The 17,634-nt window shown below is 36.8% G+C and overlaps 1 protein-coding gene across 24 annotated transcripts in view; it reads left to right on the top strand.

Moving 5' to 3' along the window:
- Positions 1 to 17,634, top strand: part of Ptprd (protein tyrosine phosphatase receptor type D) — a 403,506-nt gene that overhangs the window by 72,548 nt on the left and 313,324 nt on the right. For all 24 annotated transcript variants that reach the window (XM_087183457.1, XM_021252829.2, XM_087183441.1 and 21 more), the window contains exon 2: positions 17,341 to 17,486. In XM_087183457.1, the coding sequence (XP_087039583.1) occupies positions 17,341 to 17,486 (146 nt within the window). The remainder of the gene's footprint in view (positions 1 to 17,340; positions 17,487 to 17,634) is intronic.

Raw genomic sequence — 17,634 nt, forward strand, 5'->3', positions numbered from 1 at the left:
TTTTGTAACATCATTTTCCGTATGGAAATAGAAAAATATTTTATCTCCCTTACTGTCATGTCCATATAAGTTTATATTTTTTATTTCTTGTTTTTTGTTTCATACTGGGGATTGAACTCAGGTCCTTACACTTGCCAGGCAGGTACTGTGCCACTGAGCTAAATCCTCAGCCCCTAGAAGTTTATATTTTTAAATTGAGAGTTCAGAAGATTCTAGTGAACCACCTGACTTATTAATGTTTACATGATAATTTCTCTGACAGAGGTATGTGATTTCAGGATATTCAAGTGTCTTGTGCAGTTACAGGTCATAATAGTTTGAATTGATGATGTATATCAAATGTGTCTTTGCTAAATGACCAGCAGTCATTTAACTCTGAGTCAGATTCACATATCAACTAAATTTAAAATAAATATATCCCAATTCAGTTTGTGTAGTTGGATCTCACCAAATTGTTTGTAGACCCCCAACACCACTTTGCATGAAGGAAAATGTGAGTGGAGATAAAGCAGTTGGGAGTGAAATATCTTACTTTTACAAAGCAATTTACCTGGCCACTGTGACAAGTGGGACTTATACAAGAGAGGGCCATGAATCAGAATCTTCCTAAGGTCAGTGTGAATCTACTTTGGCCATCAGAGACATCAAACAGTGATCTGGGAGGTAGTAGTGCTAAGAAACAATACGTAAAAAGCCTTTGCTAGTAGAAGGCATTTGAGATGGCCTTAAAGGGAGAATAGGCCTTCATGAAACAGGTGTTTTGGTAAAAATATTTTGCAAGAATGGAGGAGCTTTAACAAAGGATGGAGTAAATGGCTCTAAAGTTTTAGTATGCTCATAGATCTTCTAAGGGAATCAGTGGTGACAGTATTCTCAGGCCATATTCTGATGTTGTGATTCAGGCTCTGCTTTAGAGCACAGAATATAAATCTTTAACAATAACCAAAGGTGATTCATTTGATGGTAGGTGAGGGCAATGTTTTGAAATCACGACATTAGGAAAGGCTGTGAGCCTGACTGTTGAGTACTGAGGGTTAAGATTATACCAGGCAAATTCAAGGAGGTAATTTACAAGGTCCTACTAGGTTTAATTATTTTTTTCATCAAATATTTCTGCCATGTACTAAGGAGGTAATAGTAAGGACCCACTGAAACTTCTTGAGCAGGGCCACAGCCTGACTACAGTTGTACTTTATTGGGTAGCACTGTCCGAGAGAAAGGTGGAGTGGTTTGGGGGTGACCAGAAGTAAGAAATCTATAAACAAGAGAAGAGCACATCTTGCAAAAGATATAATAATACAAAATAAAGGGTGGAGGAGATCTTTACAAAGAACAAAGGTTTCAGAGATGTTGGAGTGATCAAGTTGTCCTGGTCAGGTAATTTAGAAATGCAAAGATTGTTGAAAAAGCGCAGGTATGTGATCTTTCTAGGGCCAGCGTTAGTGATTGAAATATATTTTTTTCATTCATCACTAAAATTTTTCAAAGCTTTTAAGTCTGTTTTATATACTGCACACATTCATGCTTATATTATTGCTGCTTAAAATTTAAAGTTCAGAAGTTCAGTACTTAGAATGAATAAAACAGAGCATTCCACCAGTGGATTGTTTTTATCATTTGAGGTGAAGGCTTACTGTGAACTCAGAAATAAATCATGTTGCTTTTCTATTTTTACTCCTAAATTTCACTGAATTCTGGGGCCCCCAAAAAGCAACATCAGCCTTTTTTCCCCCCTGTTAAAGTAGTTATTATACTTAGAGGTGTAAGTCTTCCCAACTGAGACAGGAGTAAAACAAAGATTATATTTGTGTATTATTTAGGTGTTTTAGCGAAGTTTAACATGAGAAACTGCCTTATCTGTAAAACCTTGCACAGAGTTTTAGATAACCAGGCCATTGATCTCTCCATCCACTAGGTTACACTGCCTTTTCGTGAGAAAAACTTTCTCAACTTTTCTTACCAGTTGTTTAACTATTAAATTTTATTCTTGTCGTTTGCTTATTACTAATCTAATTCTAATACTTCCAGATTGTGCTTAGGAATCTTGAAAGAAACCCATACTGTCCTTTTTGTTAGTAAGTGGAAACTGTTTTACCTGCGGTGGGGGTTGTTAAAGTGTTGGGGGAAAATCTAACAAAGAAAAGACAGAACTATAATTACCATACATTAGGATCCACTAGAGAAGCTGGTCCGGTACTGTCAGGTTAATGAACTTGAATAATACTACCTTCCTTGTGGGTAAAGCCCCAAGATGAATTTAAGTACATAGGAAGAGTAACCAATTACTTTAGTGATATATTCTGTTTATTTTTGTAACAAAAATAATTTTTGGCTCTTTCAGTAAAAGTTTACTTCATTATAACCCTGAGTGCTTATATATGAAGAATTGAAAGTATATGTAAATTTCTGGCAATGTATGAATTTTATAGGAATATAGTCTTTCTATGTATCTTTTTTACTAGGATTGCTTATAGTCATAAAATAGAATTAGATAACTTTCAATAAAAGCTAAGTAGGTGCCTTATTCATAAATACTTCTTTTTCTTGCATTTTGGTCTTAACCAAAAAATGTTTATGTATAAAAGATACTGGGTTGGATGTTATGAAATCAATAGTAATTCAGTAAACTTTAGTTGAGGCATAACCCTTGGTAAGGTTTATAATATTGGAGGACTGTTTGATGCATATTGTTACTTGAGTTGGCTCCTCGTTTGGCAGGAAGGAGAGAACAATGAAGAAGCAATGGTAAGCAAGCTGTGCAGCCATGGAAAGTGATGTTACTTGGAGAGATCTGGGCTAGATTGACCAGCTGTCCTGGGATTTCCCAGGATAGAGTCATTTCTTTTGATGCTGAAAGATAAAATATTCTCCCAGGGGAGGTTTTGCACTGTCTGGTGGTCGTGGCAGGCAGATGGTGTTACTAATGTCTCTTGGGTAGAGTCCAGAGGTCCTGTAAATTCCTATGTTATACAGGGCAGCCCTTGCGCAAAAGAACCATGGGGTCAGAAAGGAGTATAGAGAGAGATCTCTAGAGAGCTGTGTGGGAGATAGCTGTTACAGAGGCAGATGGTGCACGTACTGTGTATAGAGATGAGGCAGTTGATACGGCAAGAAGATCAAGGGGTATGAAGGAAGGACACGAAGAACACAACTTCAGCAGTGCTCTTGAACAGGACAAACTAAAGAGGAGAGTGATTTCTGGGTTAGAAATTCCTCTACAATGGAAGGGATATTACTTCCATCAAATTCGTGCTTGATGATGTTCTTTCCATCTGTTGAAGCAGGAGGCCAGAGCATCAATCTCCTGGAGATGAGAGGTTGCTCTGGGCAGAGGCTAGAGATGGGAGGAGGCTGGGAGGTTGATTGATAGGGTTCCAAGCGGAGTTGGGAAGAATGGTGCAACCTTTATATGGACCCCTTTAAAAAACTATCTTCCCAAACGGCTTTCCCCTAGTCCATTCTCTACAGTATGTGCTATAACCCTTTTGCTTTTCAGATGACAAACACTGGTGTTTTTCACAGCTTATGTTGACTTAAATGATCTGACAATCCTAAAGACCATTTCCAGTTTTTAGGAAATTGGAGGAACTGATAGATATTTAACTACTAATTGCTCTATCCATTTAGATTCCTCTTGTCTTGTTTGCTTGGAAGCAGCAGAACTGAACAGAGATCTTTTGTAGCATTTTTAATTACACTTTTTTTGAGACAGGGTCTTGCTCTGTAATTCAGCCTGGCTTTGAATTATTAAGTATCTCAGGCTGGCCTGGAACGCCCCGGGAGCCTCCTGCTTCAGCCTTCAGAGTGCTGGGATTATAGGCATGTGCAGCCAAACCCGGCTTTGTGGAATTTTTATTTTTTAAAATTATTTTTGATACATTTTAGATATACATAATGTTATATAACTGTTATAACAGTCATCATACGGAATTTGTACCTCTACATGCTATATCTTGCTTCTTCTATTTTCCTTTTTCCCTCCCTTCCCTTCAATTCCTCTTAGATCCACTTTAGAAAAGAGCTTTTACTTTTTTTAGGTTCGCGAAAGTTTAGACAGTAAAATCTGACCAAGGTTCTACAGTGAGCTTTAAAGCAGTGTTTTCGTTCATTAAATTAGTGAATATAATTAGCTTATGGAAAGATTCCGGGACAGAATTCACAGGTAACCCTTCTTTGCCTTTGAGGTCCTAGTGGCATTAGGCTCCATCTGGTCATGAACAAAGGCTTATCTCAGGGTAACCCACAGACTCCCCTCGAATTCTGAAAGATTCCCTTCATCCAGAATCTCATGCATGTGGTCTGGCCTGGTATATTCGTAAGTACTCCCATTCTTCAAATACAAGAAAACATTTTCTTTCATAATGATTTGTGGTCACTAACACACTTTGATGTCTGTGTCTAAAATTCAAAGTGCTTGGAGTTCCATATGGATATTTTAAAGTGGTACAAAAAGGATGGTGTTATTTTACACTTGGGATTGTTAATGTTGGAAGCAGTATTTTTAGCATCTAAAACAAGGGCCAGCACAGCGGGAGGCCCTGGCCATGGCCAGTGCAGCCCTGTTGGAAGGGAAGAATGGCTGCAGCATGCTTTGGCCCAGAGGGAGGCTTTGGGCCGCTGCAAATGTGTTCTAAGGATAGCAGGGGGCTGGGCCCATCAGCTGTCAGCCCCAGCTTCTGTTTGTGCTGTGAACAATAGCCCTGTGCTAGGGCAATCATTATTGGTTGATTTTCCTTCTAAAATAAGTGTCCTAATAATTTGTCACAAAACCAGCTTAAATTGCTATGATGTTGCCTGCAACAGTTAAATTAGGGAAAAGGCAAGAAAGAAAGCCACGGCAAGATAGATTTCAGTTTGGATTCTCTATTGGTAAATAGTGTAATTAAAATCTTGTTTGCAGGTTTTTCAAAAAGGTTGTTTCTGTGTAGGAAAACCCTTTGTTTTCTCATTTAATACCCTGAGCTGTAAATTAGAGAAAAGGGGGGAAAAGTTAGTTGGCAAATAAAGGTCCCCGCTGTCTGTGTGTCTTTGAAATGCCTCCCGTATTCCTGGGCCTCTAATAATGTGTTTCTCTTGAAAAGCATGCATAATCTGCACTAAAATAAGCTGGTTCCAGGGTTTGAACCACCCAGGGATACAAATTAGGGAGTTGATATTTTAAAAATTAATCTGCTGAAAACTATTTCTAGAATATTCGAGCAGTTTTACCTTGTGTCTGTGGGTTCCAGAGTTACCCTTGTTCTCTGACCAGGAGAGGTGAGATGCACATTCATGTACCTAAATCTGATGCCCTGTGTAAAATGGGAACCAAAGGACCAGGCAAAGCATCACAGATTTCAGGGAGGAGGGTGGCCCTTCCTCCTCCTGTTGTTGATTTTCTAAATTTGTTGCGTGCATGCATTCAATTCACAGAAGGCAAACGCAGAACATTTTCCTCCTCAGGTTTAACACACTGGTATGGAAGTGCTGATAGGATTATTTTACTGGATATGGTTTTTTTTGTAAAGCCCAGCAGTTACATTATTCCATTAGACTTTGCTCCATCCAGAGTTCATTTTACTAAAGTTCTAGTAAAGGTTTATTTTCACCTGCAAACCCAGGAATTGTACCTTAGTCTCTGTCTCAGTGCCAGCCTCTGATTACTTCCAATTTGAGTTTTCTGTGGGGACCGGGCTGGTCCACGGCCCTGGGTGATCATCTATTATTATCATTGCTTGCTTGTACATGACTTTCCAGCCCAAGCATCAGGCCAGTTGTCACACTTTCCATCTTTTGTGTCTCCAAATAGCTCACCCAGTAGAGTTTTCAGATGGGGGGGCCACTGCTTGAGAATGCAGAAGTCAGTCATGGTTCTCAAGAGGAAGCCCAGGAGTGGTGGATGGAACACTTTCTTTACTTCTAGCTTGCACCTATGGGTGTATATTCATTTTCTTGACTCTAAAGAATTTGGGTTTTATTTTAGAAAAGTTAATAACTTCATTAAACTATTTAATAAATAATTTAATGTGTAAAATACCATTTGGTCACTTGGTGAATGTGCTCAGTTGGAAGAATATTAGAAATTTAAAAATTTGATTTATATTAAATGTTATTTATTCTAATGCTTACTTAAAATTGAATATTTGGAAGACTGAAAATCATTGGTGAATATGTTTTTGCTTTGGGTCTAAGAGAAATGAATTTTAAAAACATCTAAATTTAGTGGGAAATATTTGGAAGGGACATAGATGCATATCTAAAATTTCCATAAGGTGAAAATACTGTTCCTGCTTTAAAAGGTATTGAATGCCTATGATATGCTAGGTATTACACAGAACAAAACTATGATATAAACCTTATAAACTTAGAATATTATATTTTCTACTAGGGTACTGGTCAATATGGGTATTTTCAAGTTTAGTTTTAAAATCATCATTTCATTCTAAAGCAACACTGATGTATAGGCAAGTCTACCTTTTTTTGGCTTGCATTTTGTTATTTCCATTTATCCACATAAATATTAATAATTTGATATTGATAAATATTAAATATAATTATATTAATAAGTGATAATACTGTATCCTTTAAAGTAAAACATTGAGTACCAAGGAAATGTTTTAGAACAATCAAGAGCACCTCTTTTGTATTATAGCTACTGGAGTTTATTTTAGCTACTTTTATTTCTCAAATTACCTTGCCAGCTTCATCAGTGTGAAATTGAAAGATTAAAAATTGTGGTTATTTCATCTGCAGTAATGCATATTACAGGAAATGATTCAAACTCTCGCCAGTTGTGGGGACTTCTCAGTTTGGCAGAGGGGGCAGGGCAGCAGTTTACTTTGATTGGCTCACAGCATTTCAGGTCATACAACAACAGTAGTAGATCTTGATTTGCTACTTGTGTCCAGAGTGAAGCCACTACTGCACATCACCTGAGTTCCTTTTGAAAATAATGAAACAAAGATTAAAAATAATAAGAGCACACTGGAAGTTTCTTACAGGAAAATGTAGTAGGATTGATATTTTCTACTTTGGTAACATAAAATTGGGGAAAGATGAGATTTTTGTTGTTTTTGTTGTTTCCTTTTCTTTCTTTCTTTCTTTGGCATTTCAATTAAATCTACTCTAATGTTCCTTTTCAAATAAGCCAATTACCTTTCCTATGTGATCCAATTTGTGAGTACATGATAAGCAGCAGGTTAGCATGAAGAATAAATGATCACTTTTAATGATGATCAGCACATCTGATGTGATAAATTATGATTAATGAGTAAATTAGCAGTGAGTGATGTAAACGAGTTTGCTTTGAACACTAATTCTACCAAAAAGATGCTCGTGGAGCTTCGTTTTTGTCAAATGCAGTGTCTGTGTTAAATGGCCTTGTGAGTATATTGCCATTTAGAGGAAGAAAGCCTCAATAAGTACTGTGTGACTCGCCTACATCGCTACCGAGTGAGCCTGGGAGATTACATGCAATGCAGGACTTTCATCTGTTTCAGAATAAAAACTGCTGTCACTCTATTAAATGAAAATGAGGCACAGTCAGTGTATGTTGAATACACATATAGGTAGTAAGCAAACCTGGGACTTACAGTGGAAATTTTGAGTAAATGTCTAAATGGTGCCGCCAGTAATGTTTCCATTAAGAATGCATGACTCTTGCATGAGGCATGGTAAAAATGGCTTCACGGATTGTGTCTAAGAGATTCAAGACTGCTTTCATGCCTCCCTGAAATTTATGTCTCCAGACCAGTGGTTCTTGTGAGTGTCTTACACCAAAACAGATGGCCAGTCTTGCTAAGCACACCAGTAGTTCAGAGAAGTTTTATTGGCCAAGCACATAGAATGTAGGGGCTTGTTTTTTTTTTTCATAATATCTCATGGGTGTTTGGTAAATGTCAAGTTACAGTGTTGAGACCATACAATGTTTGCTGTTATAAAATGCATGCTTATGTCCTAGGTATTAATATACCTTGAAGTAAGACAAATTGTTGCAAAATATGGAACATACCATTGTTAATTTGCTGCTCTGAATTGCTGCTCTATTGCAATGTGCTGGTATGTTGTGGATAGCAGAATCTAGGGTTGTATGGTGTTCTGGAATGTGAATTACCCCTAGAAGAGGTCAGAAGTGTTGAAGACAGCTGGCAGGAAAATCCCATGCTAGCAGTTGGGATGGAGGGATAGAGTTGATGCTAGAGTTGAGAGGTTGATCAGCTATGGTGATGATGACATAGCAACTGTGACTGATTGTTTAGTATATGCTAGATAGCTAAATATTTCAATTAATTATGTTGTTTAACTTTTGTAACAAGACTATAAGACAGATATTGTTATTAACCTGAAATTATATGTGGGAAACTATAATCTTTTAAAGAGGGACAGACCTACACACACAAGACATGACCAAAAATATGGTGAATGATTAAATTTTTAAAAATTTACAGTAAAGAATAATACACTGCTATTAATAGGCCTCAAAATTTTTCTCATTTCAAGCATATTTATACCATAATTTTTTCACTTTCTTAAGTAATTCTGAAGTCCTCTTTTGTGTCTTTAGTTGCCATGTTGTGGCTGTCTCGATGTCCTGAATAAATTCGTAATGCTTATCTTCCATGGTCATTTTGACTTTGGGGAAGAGCCAGGAAACACATAGTGTCACATCTGATGAATAAGGCAAATAAGAATACATCATAATGTTTTATTTGACAGAAATGACCACACCATTGTTATAGATACTGTTGATGTGTGATATTTGACAAGGAGCCTTATCATGATGCGGGATAAAACTATTTGTCCATTTCTCAAGTCATTTTCCATGGACATGTTCTCCTAAAGCTCTGATAAGCCCTCATACCATTCAGATTTCACTGTACTGTTTCTGCATACAAACTCATCTTCCACAATTTCAAGGTCAGAATCACAATCAACATCACCTTGACATTGGATCTTGACTGGCAGGCTTTTTCTACACAAGAACAAGGTGTTTTCCATTGAGAACTTTGAACCTTGGTCTGAGGGTATTAACCACACACCCAAGTTTCATCTTGTGCAGTGACATTTCATAAAAAGCTGGAATCTGAAGTGGTATGATTACGCCACTGCAGTAAAACTGACAAACACTGTTGCTTTTGTTTGACAATCAAAATGCATGGAATAAATTTTGTACTCACTTGCCTCATGTTCAAATCTGCTGTTAAAGTACTTTGAATGAAACCATAATTGGAACTTGTCACACAGTTACTAAGTTCTGTTGTGCCATTTCTTGTATTGAAGATCCCTGTCTTTCCCTTGGATGGTAACACTTACCATACTTTTTTTTAAATTACACTTCATAAATCATTGACATCCGAAGCCAATCAGACCACACAGTAAATGTTAGCAAAACTGAACTAAATTTCTAATGAATAGTCCCCAAATACCAATTAAAAACAGAAAAAGAAGCTCATTCACAACTATTAAAAACTGTTTTACAGATATTGATATTTAGTATTTTTTATATTTATATAATGCATTTATATAAATTACTCACATAACTTATGTGCAGGTGTAAATGATTTAATAGTTTGTTGATGAAGTGAATGAAACCCTACAAGTGCATTGCATTATATTATACTCTGATCTCAAGTACTAGAATGAGTTCATGCAGTTTAGCAATTCCCTCTGGTATGGATTCACTGGTCTCACACTTTGTTATACCAGTGTTTTGCAATGTCAGCCAGTGTTACATAGAATTTGTAGTCTACTGTTATCAATCTGTGAGCACACACAATTTAAATAGAGGCACAATAGTTATGTTCACAATATTATTATCCATCCTAAATACTCGAAAATGTACAGCTGAAGATTAGAGGAGAGCCCTTTGGAGAGCCTTTGTCAAGCTTGCGGTGAACACTTGGGTGCTAGGTTTGAGGAAAAGTTACAAGACTTTGGGATAACTAAGTTACAAATGCTTTTCTCAAGGCTCTGTTAATGTGGAGCAGGAGAAACACATGTGCATATATAATAACTGTAATAAAGTATGGACTGTTGTGACTCCTAAGAGTTATAGGCAGTGTGATAAGGGATTTAAGAGGAAGGTCGATTTCATCCAGATGGAGGATCAAAGAGGGTTTCAAGGAATTTAACTTTTGAATTGAAAAACTGAGTAAATTTCATAAGTTCAAAGTCGGGGAGAAGGCATTTTGTACAAGGAAACAGTATGCAACAAGGCACAGAGACGGAGGATTTGGGTCCTTGGTGGGCAACAGTGGAAAATAGATTGGAAGCAGCTCAGAAAGCTCTTAAAAAGCAAACAAAAGTTTTGGACTTACTATGGGGCTGTAATCTGTGAAAGGTTCATTTATTTTGAGTGGAAGAGAGCTATGGTCATAAATGCATTTAAAAAAATCTGAAAGTGTGAAAAGGGAAAAAAAAAGAAGCATAGTATTGATTGTAAGGATAAAAGCCTGAAGTGAGGGAGACTGGATAGGAGAACCCAAATACCATGGTATCATTCAGTGAGTCTTCATCCTGTGAACGTTGGAATCTTCCAGAAGTTATTTACCTGGCCCCATTCACAGATTTCCTATTTCCATTGGCTTGGGAGAGGTCCATTTACATACAACCATTGTTGTTGGCTGTCGAAATAAGAGGAGTGGGCAGTATTAGGGCTACATTGAGAGGGCCTGTTATTTTACTGATCATGGGGCAGAGAAGCCAAAAGATGGGCTGAGTCTTCCAGTCTGGGTATTTGGTACTTGTCTTATAAATTCCTGAAGAACCTTTTAGGGAGGAAGCAGATTCCCAGACAGGACTGTCTGCGTATTGTTACTGAAAGTTCCTTCCTCCTCTCCCTTAGTATCATTTAAATTAATAGCATTATTAAGGAAACAGGGATGTTCAGAGGAGGAGGACTGGGAAGCAGATGATATGAGGCATTGTCAATGTCACAGTTTTGAAAGACCAGAAGATAGTTTTTGAGTCAGAACTGAGGACTGAACATTGAGAAAAAAATTAAAGTAGGAGCTATATTTAATTAAGTCAACTCTCTTTGTTTTGTCTTCCTTTCTTTCCATTCCCCCTTCTCCCTTTTGTTCCTCTTTTTCAGTGTACATGTCAATCATTTGTCATCTTAAGTAGCAGTAGTGACACAAGTTCCATCTATCCAATGGGAGCGTTCTCAGTGTGCTCAAAGAATTGAAAGTTGGGCCTAAACAAAGTCAATGGTGGGTACATGTGTAGAAATGTCACTGAGGTGTCTTGAAAAAGAACAGGGTGAATCATAGGACCGTTCATGGTATATATGTGTTTTCTTTCTTGAGCAAATTAAATACATATGTAGAAATGTTGAAGTGGTCTGTCATACTAAACTTGGAAAATAGACATTCTGTGTGTGAATTTTGTGGCATTATTTATTTTGTTGGGAAGGTGTGAAAATCTGCTATTACTGCTGATGGCAGTTGGCTCCCAGGGTGATGTTCCACCTTAGGAGAACTTTTCTAGGTGGCACTTTCCAGATGAACTTCCTCACTAGTGAAAAATAACTGCTGTGATACAACACAGAGTATTGAGCAAATCCTTCAGAAACCAATTAGTGCACATTTTACAATTAAATAACATAAAGTTCAAAAAATACAATAAATGGAGATATGGTATGTTTTCTCTGCATCGTCTTTGTAACTTTCCTCCTTCTAATTTGATGCAGTGAAAATAGCAGGATTTCACAGTTAGATCCAAAGTCTACAATGTACTCTTCAACTCAGTGAGCTGCCTCTGATTGCTTTCTTTACACCTACTTTCCCTCTCCACTTTTCTCCCTCTTTTCCTTCTTTCTTTTTTTCCTTTCATCCATTACATTTTTTTCTGTAAATCTATAAAAGAAGATTAAGCACTACACCTTGCAAGACTCTTGGAAAATGTGTGTATAAGCTTTCTAAAGCATTTAGTCCAGTGCATGGAACTCAGTAAAGTATCATTATTGCTTTATTTCATCCTCAAGTATATTGCTACTTAGACCAAATTTTAAAGCTACAAAGCTGTTAGTATTAAAATTGTATTAAAAAGAAAATACCATAAATGATTCAAAAACAGTCGTTAGACTTTGACAGTCTCTCCTCCTCATGAGTATCAAGAGGTGACCATATACAGATCCCACGTGGTAAGTTGTATGTCCCCATTTGGGCACAGCTGCCGTAGAGTATGTACTGTGAGGATCACCTCAGATTATCTCTGCCATGATGATGATCCTCCATAACACTTACACACCAACTTGGGGTCTCTCTCTTCCACATGCATTCTGGTAGTGGTGTTGTTTTTCAGACTTGTCATCTCCTGAGAAACTTGCCTAGTGAAAATCAAGCTAACTATACCAAAATACCTAGTATTCACACAACCCCTGGCCACTCACTATGTGTGGGACAGCAGCAGCAGCAATAGGATGTGCTGAGACAGGGAAAGAGTGTCAACTCTAGGACAGCTCTTCCTCCCAAACCTTCAGGCAGCCTTGCAACACATACTAGTGCTCCTAACTTGCTTCCTGATCTGAGTTTCCCACCTGATCACTGTAGGGGCCCTGTTCATGAGCTTCCCTTGGAAGCCCTCACCATGACTTATACAGAAAAAGAAAGATCAGAAATGGTTCCAGTTGACTTGTCTTTCAAATTCCCAAAGAACCTTTTAGGGAGGAAGCAGATTCCCAGACAGGACTGCCTACATATTGTTACTGAAAATTTCTTCCTCCTCTCCCTTAGTATCATTTAAATTAATAGCATTATTAACCTTCCCCTTTCAAGATTTTAAGTACATTGTTATGACAAGTATCCCTTTAAAACAGAGCTCTCTATTTAAGGAAATGTTAATCAGCTAAAAGAAACAAAGCCAATTAGTTACATGCTGTTACATTTGTTCCCTATGTGACATATTTTCTTGATGTCCACAGAAGCAGCTTATTAATTAAAAGTATAATTAGACAAATGGCACCCTCATTTCTTTCCTTCATTTAGTAACATGTGATCATTTCTATGATTTTATTTTAAGTGATTCTCAGTTGGCCAATCAAGTTACTTCAAGCCTGTGTTATCTTCTTAACCTTTAAGAATTTCTCGTAAGTTCTATTCTTCCATGGATGTTACTAATATTCATCAATGATTCTTTCTCAATAATATCTGGCTCTACTTAATGTATTGTACTAGTGTCTTCTGTAGAACATTTTGATATGGATGATCAGAAACAGCATGTTGGCCTTGGTTGGTTCTCTCCCCTAAATTTAACTGCCGTAAGTGCACATTGAAGTGCCATAAAGCACCTTGCTTTCAGAAAGCCTAGCAACTTGAAACATGGCATAGCATCAAATGTTTCCACCTTTATGTGCAAAAGTAATGTCCATTTTCTATGCTTTATGAAGCAATCTAGCTTCTTACAAGGAGAGCTCATTTGGTAGCCAGTGGCTCCTCTGGAACTGTATAGAAAATAATCATTGCTATAGTCCCAGAGCTACTGTCTACCCTGTGATTGCATCCAGAGAATGTATGCTCTTTGAGAACAGCCAGTGACCAAGGCAGAAACATTCTAGAATATCGGCCATGCCTATGTACTGACTCATATGCATGTTTAGCTTCCCTCCTTTCTATTTAGAAAATAGGCTTTTGGGCTTGAACAGTAATTTGACCTCTTCAGTGTCTGGTATTAGTTTAATAAAAGATCGTACTTTACACTTGTCAGAATCAGCTTGAGCAGAAATGTATTTTGCAGTGCACAGGGTTGGAAGTTTCAGGTAGGCACAGTGGTAGCAAACACAATCATGGCGGGGAGTGCACTTGGCTATGACAATAATAGAATGGAGTAATAAGAGTTGTGACTGGAAACTCATAATGCCTTTCTCTTCATCTTTATACTCTTGGTATTTTTTTTCTTAGATCAAATATAACATTGATGATTGTATCTCATGGAATAAAATTAGAGGCTTTCATCATTCAGATTTGAGACTGTCCTGTTTTGTGACTTTTTAGTAGACATACTTGTTTTATGCTTTTCTTGGATTCTTTTTCTACCCTTTTTCAGAACATGACTTAAATGTGGGCATTAACCTTGACCAAAGAAGGCAGAGGTTTCGTCTAGTTCCTTTTATTAAGTTAGATAAAGAAGGGGAAGTGGGTGCTGTGTATTCCTATAGCCCTCTGAGAATAACCACTTTTCCTTGCCTGGAGCATTTGTTGGAGTTATTAAATTTAGTTCTCTCTCTGTCTCAAATCTCCTTTGGCTGGCTGCCTAGTATGGACAGCATCAGTCTGAGAATTTGACCAGCCAAAATGATTATTTATGCAACAGACAAGCTTACGGAGAAGATTTTACTATATTAACTAGACTTCTACTTTGTATCATAGAATGATGACATTTATCACTTCTCTGGTTTGGCTTTTGTGGGCAAATGTAGAAAAATTCACATCAGATCCCATAAGAAATTCATATTTACTTGACTCTGAAAGACAATGACTTTCATTAAAAAATTAAAAAATAAAATAGGGACCTCTGTGAACAAGCCCCTGAAATCCCCTCAAACCTTTTCCAAGGACCCTTTTCAAGAATGATTTTGGAATACCAATTCAGTACAATAACTACAGTGTAGTTAGAAGAATTTAGAAAAAACAGTCTCATCTTCAGACAGATTCTAATTGGTTACGTTAATAAATTTTCCACATTTCAGTAGGTTAATTCCATTGTCTGACTTGGGTTTTCAGAAATAAAATCTTTATAATATCTTTCAGTGGTCTTGTATGTGGTAGCTTCTTGTACTTAGCAAAATTAGCATCAAAACTTCTATATCTGACCAGAAAATGAAGCTAAATGAGAAACATGCAATGGTGGATTGTTATACCCCTTCTCTGTATATTTGTGAATCTGTTTCATTTGCTTTCCAGTTAAAAATAAGATTTCAGTGTTGAAGGCAAAGAAAACACTTGCCCAAGTAACCATTGCCTATTTTCAATTAGTAAGACTCTCCAGCTTTCCTTTATTCTTTGGGATGAGAAATGGAATACCATCCCTTAAAGTAAAATCCCAATCCACAGCAGTTGGCATCCTTCCTGTAGGCTTGCTTAATCTCTTACAAAACACAGTTATTTCATGGACAGCTCTCACTCCTTTCACAGCACCTTGCACGAAATTTTAAAACTACTTAAATAGAGACCTAGGTGGGGAAAATGGATTTTTCTTCAAAGTTGACTGTTTCTGGAATATGAACAAAGTTATTAAAATTGACAGTATCGTGATATTTAATACAGCAATGAGATGCATTTGTTTTCCCAGTGAAATCCCCTAGGAATTTAAATTTCATAATTATCATTTTTACATTAGCCACTGACAAGTGGGTGGATATGATCAGTTTGCATTGTTTTCAATAACAGGAAGAGGAGCATTAAAACTAGTATTATCTCTTTTGTTTCCAGAAAAGTGACATCAGTATAATGTATTTTATTTAATTGCTCTTGTTAGTCAATTTCAAATCATTTTATGAAATCTCTCTAGCTTCTGGTGATCATCTCATTTGCACTGCTAACCAGATCTGATGCAGGACATGACATCTAGCCGGGCTAGGGGAGTGTGTTCTTTCCCCATCTTTCTGAATGTAAACAGTCCCGGGCCCCCCTTTCTACCACGAATTTGAATTTGCTTATGAGGTAGAGACATGTTTCCTAGGACTGTTCTTGTAGAGATGCCTCTCTTCTCTCTTCTACACTTCCACAAACCATATGTTAAGCTAGGGGACTTTCTAACTAAGAGATTCTGCAAAGTAGTATATTTCATACTTCATTTTTACAGTTAAGAAACAGTAAAGTTAGATGATTTTATTTTCAAAGCCACCCATATCTATGTATCTAAAAACATAACAGAAGAGCTGAGTATTTTCTCCTAGTACAGAGAAGCCAGTCTGAGAGTCAGAACACTCCAACAGGGTGGTACACATCACATGGGAAACAGTGCAGGGAAAGTAGCGAGGAGCAGACACACACGTCCTGATTTTCTGTTAGTTGCAGGATCAGTGCTAGGTGTAGTTACTTAAAACCATTTTCCAGTGAGGTATACCTAAAACAAAGGAGGAGAGAAAAGAAAATCTCTAAAGGGACCAAAACCAGGAAATAAATGTTCTTGAATTAAAAATCTCCAAAATAACATAAATATATAAAGTCAAGGAATTAAGAAAGATGTAAAGAAATAGGAAACTTAAAGTAACATTGCACAACATCATTGTTTTAGTATACTTCATCCAACTTTTTTTGTGTGTGTGTGTGTGTGTGTATTTTTCTTCATTTACAGATATGTCTTTGATATAATTCTGCTTTGTTTTTAGTGGCTTATCAGTGAGTCATGTATATTTCTCATGTCTGATAAGACCTTTAGTCATGTCTGATAAGATCTTGGTTTGTATATTATTTGCTTCACTCTGATAAAAGATGTCAAAACATTTGCCACTTATATAGTGTTCCATAATTATCAAAAAGTTTGTTTAAACATTACTTTCTGTAGTATTTCATATGTAGGTTACTTACAGTCTTTTGCTAAACAATGTGATGAATATCTTTGTGCATAAATATTCATCTGCATTTATGGCATTATTGTATAATAGATTTCTAAAGGTTTTGAAATAAGAAATGGAAAATAAATTTTTAAGGGGAAGAAAGTGAATATTAGAAATATTTAAAGAGATGAGCGGCTTTTAAGAAGACTCCAATTTCTAATCTTTCAGGCTTAGTAATTGTTAAAAGCCTTTTTTAAATTTGAATAATTTTTTTTTTTTTTTTGCCATGGGCCTTCTTGATACATCTTTATTTTTGCAAACTGTAGAGTTAAGTTTCAAGTAAGGTGGTCCCCAGTGTCTGGGTTAGAAAGTCACTTTACCATTTCCCCCTATTTCTATTTCTTCCCAAACTTCTAATTCAGGGGCATATTTCTTGTCTCATTAAAATTTCCTAGAACTTCTCTTAAATGTCACTAATTTTAATAGCTCAGGAATGGCAGCATTGCTTTCTGGCAGTGTCCTGATAGTGGCATCGAAACAGAGAACTAAAATTTTAGTCACTTTGATTGATGAGCTCATTTTGCTACAGAGGACAAATTGGATTTTTTTTTAATACTGGTAATAAAAATTAATGTGTGGTGTTGCTTTTTGGATGTTATTGGCTCTCTGCCTTAATGCAGAATTCAGCAATAAAAGCCCTAACAAATGACTTGACCAGAAAGCTACCTCCTTCCCTTATAAAGTAAAAGGTGATCTTCTAATTTTGTAACCCTAGTGCGTTCATGTTGGGGAGGGCAGTGATGGTGGGGTAATAGTCTGTATTTTAACTTTTCATTTAATTGTACTATTTATTCTTATTTCAGCACCTCCAAGGTTTACAAGGACTCCCGTTGATCAAACAGGGGTCTCTGGTGGAGTCGCATCTTTCATTTGTCAAGCTTCTGGAGACCCAAGACCAAAAATTGTCTGGAACAAAAAAGGAAAGAAAGTCAGCAATCAGAGATTTGAGGTATTAGGTCCATTGTTCTGTTTCTCTGGGGGAAGAATGTATCTGCTCTGTCTTTGGTTTGTGTATTACTTGCTTTGCTCTGATAAAAGATGTCAAAATCTCTGAGATACAACATTATTTTGCATATGATGAAAAATGTAACTTTAAA

Source organism: Heterocephalus glaber, unplaced genomic scaffold (genome assembly GCF_053883595.1).
Source record: "Heterocephalus glaber isolate CG9 unplaced genomic scaffold, H.glaber_assembly_v1.0 deba00001481, whole genome shotgun sequence".
NCBI lineage: Eukaryota > Metazoa > Chordata > Mammalia > Rodentia > Bathyergidae > Heterocephalus > Heterocephalus glaber.